At 57.5% G+C, this 6,000-nt stretch overlaps 1 protein-coding gene across 2 annotated transcripts in view; it reads right to left on the bottom strand.

Moving 5' to 3' along the window:
• Window positions 1–288: 288 nt before the first annotated feature.
• Window positions 289–6,000, bottom strand: part of CDH22 (cadherin 22) — a 58,269-nt gene continuing 52,557 nt past the window's right edge. Inside the window, exons 10-11 of one of the 2 annotated variants that reach the window (XM_015647707.1) lie at window positions 4,909–5,160; window positions 289–3,558 (exon numbers count right to left, since the gene is read on the bottom strand). In XM_015647707.1, the coding sequence (XP_015503193.1) occupies window positions 3,020–3,558; window positions 4,909–5,160 (791 nt within the window). In that variant the 3' untranslated portion in view covers window positions 289–3,019. The remainder of the gene's footprint in view (window positions 3,559–4,908; window positions 5,161–6,000) is intronic. The other variant, XM_015647708.2, reaches the window with a different exon arrangement.

The raw sequence follows: 6,000 nt of genomic DNA, 5'->3' as shown, positions 1-6,000 counted from the left end.
AACTTTCTCCTGAAAGGATGGAGAAAACCAAGGACATGTATTTTTCATTGTTCATTTTCATTTCCTTCAAGTTCAGGAGAAAAAAATTGACCCTTCTCTTGAAGAAGATTTTTCTGATGAGCATTTCAATGAGAAATGGGAAGAAGCCAGAGATACAGCATCCTGCCAGTGGGAACATGCTGCAGCCTGTCAGCCACCCAGCCCCTCGTGGAAGCCACCAAAGGGACCACAATGACAGGGCCATGTAAGGAAAGAAAAAAGACCAAAAAAAGCACGTAAGACTCAGGCTAGACGACAAGGAAATAATTTATTTCCAGGTCCCAGAAAGACCTTGAAAAAATAACAAGGGTGAGGAAATCAACCTTCTAATTTCATCTGGGTAGAGAAACAAAACCAAAGTGACTCCATCAGACATGGTGGCAGCTGCCAGCTCCTCCTGCGGGGGCAGGCAGGGGGCGCGGGCAGTGCAGCGGGGCTGGATCGCTCGGTACCGGATCCCTGGGTACCGGATCCCTCGGTACTGGATCCCTCTGTACTGGATCGCTTGGCACTGGACCACTCAGTACCAGATCCCTCGGTATCAGATACCTCAGTACCAGATCCCTCAGTACTGGATCCCTCAGTACCGGATCCCTCAGTACCGGATCGTTTGGCACCAGATCCCTCGGTACCGGACCACTCGGTACCGCGCTCCTCCCGTATTTACACGTGGGACAGAAAGTAAAACGCAAGCGTGCGTGCATGCGCGCTGGGGAGCACGGGCTGGGCAGGGGTGGTCAGGGATGGGGGAGAACCCGCTGGGAGGGTTGCTAAACACGTACCCTGTCAGACCCCATCTCCTAGGACAGAGCCCTGCTATTGCACAACACTTGGCTAGAGGAAGGGCCAGTGCCAGAGGGGCTCGGGCACAGCTCTGCAGCCCAGAGGGAAAACACAAACACATTCCTGAGGAAAGAGAGGGCTTTCTCTGTTCTCCTGCTGGGAGGTGCGGGGTGCCACGTGCTTGAGATGGAGTGGCTAGAGCTGGCACTCGAGGGCCCTGCTGCCTCCCCAGCATCATCACAGTGAACCAGCAGCACGCTGGGCACAGGTGCCAGCCACAGCACCATCGCCTCCTCGGAGGGACCCTGGTCCCTCCAGGGGCTCCTGGTCCTGGTATGAGCCAAGCTGGGGCTTTGCACAGGGGCCGTGGTGGCAGTGGGCAGGAGCAGCTGAGGGCAGGCACCGTGGCAAAGACAGGTCCTGTCCCTCTCCACTGCTGGGTCTCGTGCTGCAGCCAAAGGACCAACGCCAGCAGCCGGGAAGCAACACGCAGTAAAAAAATGGACACGCATGTACATTTACAGTTAAACCTTCTCCAAGGAGAGAAAACAGTGTCTGTGGTTAAAATAAAAAGGACAAACCCAATGACAAGCCCAGGATGTGTCAGGCCTTGGGAGACTGTATCAGTTACCTATCAATGATATAATTGATTTTTTTCCAACATGAACAGATAAAGAGCTGCACCAGCCAGGATGGCCTGAGGTGCTGTGCAAGGACATCACTCTACAGGCTGTTCAGTTTTCCCTGTGGTAGTTGGCAGGCTGGGAAGGCACTGGGCACCCAGTGCTTTTCTCCAGCATCATCTGCAGCCTGAAGAGCAATGGCATATCCCACTGGCATCCTCATACCTACCTCCCAAACCCAGGAATTGCATGCAAAAGCAGTCCCGCTGGGAGCTCATGCTGGTTTGCTGTGGGATACTGTGCTGGGGTGGGGACACCCTGGGTGCCCTGAGGTGTCACAGACGTGCTGCCCAACCTGCAGCCAGCTTGGCCCCAGAGCTGTGCCAGCAGGTTCTGGCCTCACAAACATCTCCTGGGGATGGCTGTTCTGTTGCTAATGGTGATGCTCTGCTGTCAGCTAGGTGCAAGCAGGAATTATTCTTCCCAGCCAGCAGTCCAGGGTTCTCCCTCACCCTGCAGCAAAGTCCTCCATGGGATGCAGCTCTCCCCCAGCCACGGTGGGCCAGGGAGCACTGACACCCTGCCTGCTGCCCTGTGCAGCTCAGACCATTTGGTGACAGCCAATGCCTGGCTGGGAGCTCTGCAAACCCCAGGTCCTGTGTGAGGGGCTGACAGATCCCACCTGGGGGTGCTGCTCTGGGCCCCCCAGAATGCTCTGATGGCATTCCCCAGCAGCACAGCTGCTCTGTGGCCCAGGCCAGGTTGAACCTCGGTGACAGGTGGGACATCCCTGTCTGTCACTGGACTGTGGGGCACAGACTTCACAGACAATGTCTGCCGTGCAGGGAGTGTTGGGGATCCCCTTCACATCACCAGCACCTCTGTGACCACAATACAGGGGTGAAGTGATTGCAGCACGGAAGGGAAACCTGGTTTGAGGAGAGCGGCCGTTCTGTGCAGGATGTGATCCCAGCCTGCCATCCTCCCTCCAACACCATGCCCACAGCCAGGGGCTACCGAGAGGCCCACGGGGAGCAGTGAGAAGGAAGACTTCAAAAAGCACGTAAACTTAGGAGGGAAAAATCTGAACAGAAGTTAAAAGCTTGTTTCCCTCAGCAAGGAAAGCTCTTAAAGAAATCAAAGCTCTTTAAATGCTCTGACTCAAGTGACAAAAACAATTTAGACAACAAAAGGCTCCCGGTTTGCTCTTCCTCTCCTGGATAGGGATCACCGAACAGATCTATTTAAATTATAATTTGTAGGGGAGAAACCCTCTCCAAACCCTCTTGAATTAGATTTTCTCCTTCTTAAGTCAATGCGTAGTGCTTTAATGGAGACTGGCTTTGAGGAGATGAGGACAGCCCGGTGGCTCCTCTGGGCTCCCCAGCCTCCCCACGTGAGTGTGGAGCCCACCCGAGCCAAAGGCAGCTGCGGAGGAGCAGTGGCCCGGGGCCCGCGGTGCAGCCTCTGGCCGGCAGCCGTGGAGTCTGGCCCAGGAGCACACGATTCCCGTGTGGCACGGCCTGGAGCCCCAGTCCAGGAGGTGTCCGGAGCCCACGGGGTTGGAGGGGCAGCTAGGACTCCTCGCCGTCCTCCTCGCCCCTGCGCCCCGCGTACAGCGCTGCCAGCTGCCGGAATCGCGGCCCCCAGCCCCCCAGGTAGGAGAAGTCCTGCTCTGAGCCGCTGGACCAGGTGTTGATGGAGCTCAGGGAGGGCACTGGGGAGTCCGAGCCCTCGAAGGCATAGGTCTGGAATGAGTCATAGGGCGGCACAGAGAGGTCCTCGTCTGCCTGCTCCACCTTCCTGCAGATATAGTCTCTGAACACAGAGAAGTCCAGGTCTGGGCTCTGCACCCACTGTGGGAGGGCATGGAGCTCCGAGGCTGGGTTTCTGCCTGGGCCCCCCTCTCCTGGCCCCCCACCTCCATCACCAGCTTTGATCTCACTGAAGTCGTAGAGGCTGCGCAGGGCTGACATGTCATAGGCCTCTGTGTCCTGCTCACCACCCCCTTCATCGTTGTATTTGATGACATTGTCCCTCATGTCCTCGTCATCCTCAGAGGTCAGGTGGCTTTTGTGGTGTCGCTTCAGCGTGAGGATCAGAAGGACCAGCACTGGGAAAGGAAGAGACAGTCAGATGTGCGCAGAGTCTCGGGAACGCCGTGCTCCTGCAGGCTGAGGATGACTCCTGCTTGGTGCCAGGTGTGGAGGCACGGCACCCCCGGCACGGGGAGCCCTGCCGGCATGCCAGACGGCTCCCATCAGCCAGGCTCATCAAGCAGCAGCCGTGCTGTGCACTGGCTTGGAGAGAGGCTTGCCCAAGCTCCAGGCCAGACTGGGAGCTTCCTTTGCCATGCAGCGTGACCACCGAGACAGGAGGGAGCGATGGATAAACACACAGCTGGACAGACAAACGGATGGGTTCTGCAGATGAGTAGGAAAACGGGGTGCATGATTCACAGTAGCAGGCAAATGTTGGGTGGGTGAATGTGGAGCAGATGGCACAGAGCCCGAGCAGCGAGCCGCAGCTGTGTCCTGGATCATCATCCATTCAGCCCATCACCTTTAAAGCACCGATGTGCACTTTATTCGTTTGGGCAATTAGGCAGAAATTTGTTTGCACTGCGTTGGAAAATGAAACCAGTGTAAAGTGCACCCTGTGGGAAAGGGTTTTCTGAACGGAGATGCTGCAGGAGACACGGAGTGGAGCCATGCCAAGGAGAGGAGACCTCACCAAACAACGTGCTGCCTCCCACAGGTGTCTGGACAGCCCTTGGAGCCAGCTTTGGGGCCAGAGAGGGCTTTCAGCAGCTGCATCCATCAACTGTCCTGTGCTAAACCTGATGGCACTCCAACATCCCTTTCTCAGAGCCCCTTCCCACAGGCACAGAAGCACATGCTCCCCATGCCCAGCACAGCTTGTGCCAATGTGCCCCTGGCAGGCAGCAGCACTCCTGGGTACAGGTCCTGACCTAGGCAGCACACTGGTTTGACCACAGCCCAGCTCTGCATCCTGCCCACACACTCACACACACTCTAACACTGACCTTTCCAGGCAAGGACACACCTGTGTGCCCCACACCTGCCACGCCTTCCCACATGCTGGGAGCACACACCCCATCTGCTGTGAGATGCCTGCTGTGGGCACAGCATGACAGCTGGCAAGCAGCTCTTGGCTCCTGCCTTTCCAGGCAGGGAGTGAGCCAGCAGCTCTCCAGGCTCTGCTGGGCAGCACCACACACTCTGCTCTGGCTGCCTTGTGGAGCCCCAGCACGCCAGAACTGGTCCCCCCATCAGGGGCTGAGGTCCATGCCCCCCATGCTGCAGCTACCAGGGAGGAGACAGATGCAGAGAAGCCTGCTCTGTGCCCACAGCTCCTGCCTGCACACATTCACGTGATGCTGATGGAGTGGAGCTGGGACAGGACAGGACAGGAAGGACGCAGGGGACAGGCAGGCACTCACCAACCAGAATGAGGACACAGACCAGCAGGGCGATGAGGGCGCCGGGGCTCAGCGTGGCTGACACGACGTAGGCTGTGCTGTTGCAGGACTGGATGGCCCCGTTGCTGTCACAGCCGCAGACACGGATGGTCAGAGTCCCTGTGCTGCTCAGGGCTGGGGGGCCGCTGTCCACCACCAGGATGGGGAGCAGGTACACATCCTGCTCCTGGCGATTGAAGCCCACTCTCTGCGTGTGCACCGCTGCCGTGTTGTCTGCAGGGAACAAGTGAAGCCACAGCCAAGTCACCCCCACATCACAGCCTGCAGGACCTGCCAGGAGCTCCTCCATGCTCTGGAGCTATTCCTGCACCACCTCCAGGAGGCATCCGGAGAGAGCCTGGGGCCTCCCCCTCCTCCATCACATAGACTCAGCTCCTGGACCCTGGCACTGCAGCCCCCTGCAGCCTGAGTGCCTGAACATGGCCAGCTCCACTACAGCACATTCCCCTTTGCCAGCAGCACCTCAGGGCTAGCCAGGCATCTCCTTTGTCACCACACCTGGGAATGAGCCTGGCACAGAAGCAGCAGCACATGAGTCTCTAAACCAAGCTGACAAACAATGCAGGTGGCACAGAGAGAGGGGAAAAACTTCTAAAAGACCCTCTGAGAGTGGCACAGAATCAGGATAAAAATCAATTGCTGACATATACACAAGAACAGAAAAGATCTGCAGGTGGCAATGAGGCTGCAAGAGCAGACACTGCTTCTTCCAAAGCCAAGAGCCATGAGTGAATGGTCCTGCCTCAGCCAGAGGGCCAGATACCCCTGTGATCCTCTGTAACTCCTGAAGGAGTAGGTAGAGCTTCTTCCAAGCCTCTCAGCCAAGTCAGGCATCCTCCTCCCCATCTGCTTCCACCCTGTTGCTTCAGGGGCTCAGCTGGCACAGCACAACTCATTAAGATCCCATTAACACAGCCACTTCACGGGACCCTCCAGGGCCCTGGTGCCAGCAATGAACCCAAGGAGCAGCTGCTGCCGACCAGGAGCAGGGAGGGAGGGCAGGGACAGGGACTGACACTGGGATTGACTCCCTGCTCAGGGGTGCTGCAGACT

This window comes from Parus major, chromosome 20 (assembly GCF_001522545.3).
Source record: "Parus major isolate Abel chromosome 20, Parus_major1.1, whole genome shotgun sequence".
NCBI classification, from domain to species: domain Eukaryota; kingdom Metazoa; phylum Chordata; class Aves; order Passeriformes; family Paridae; genus Parus; species Parus major.
The sequence above is the reverse complement of the archived record's forward strand: the minus strand, read 5'-3'. Positions and strand labels throughout refer to the sequence as shown.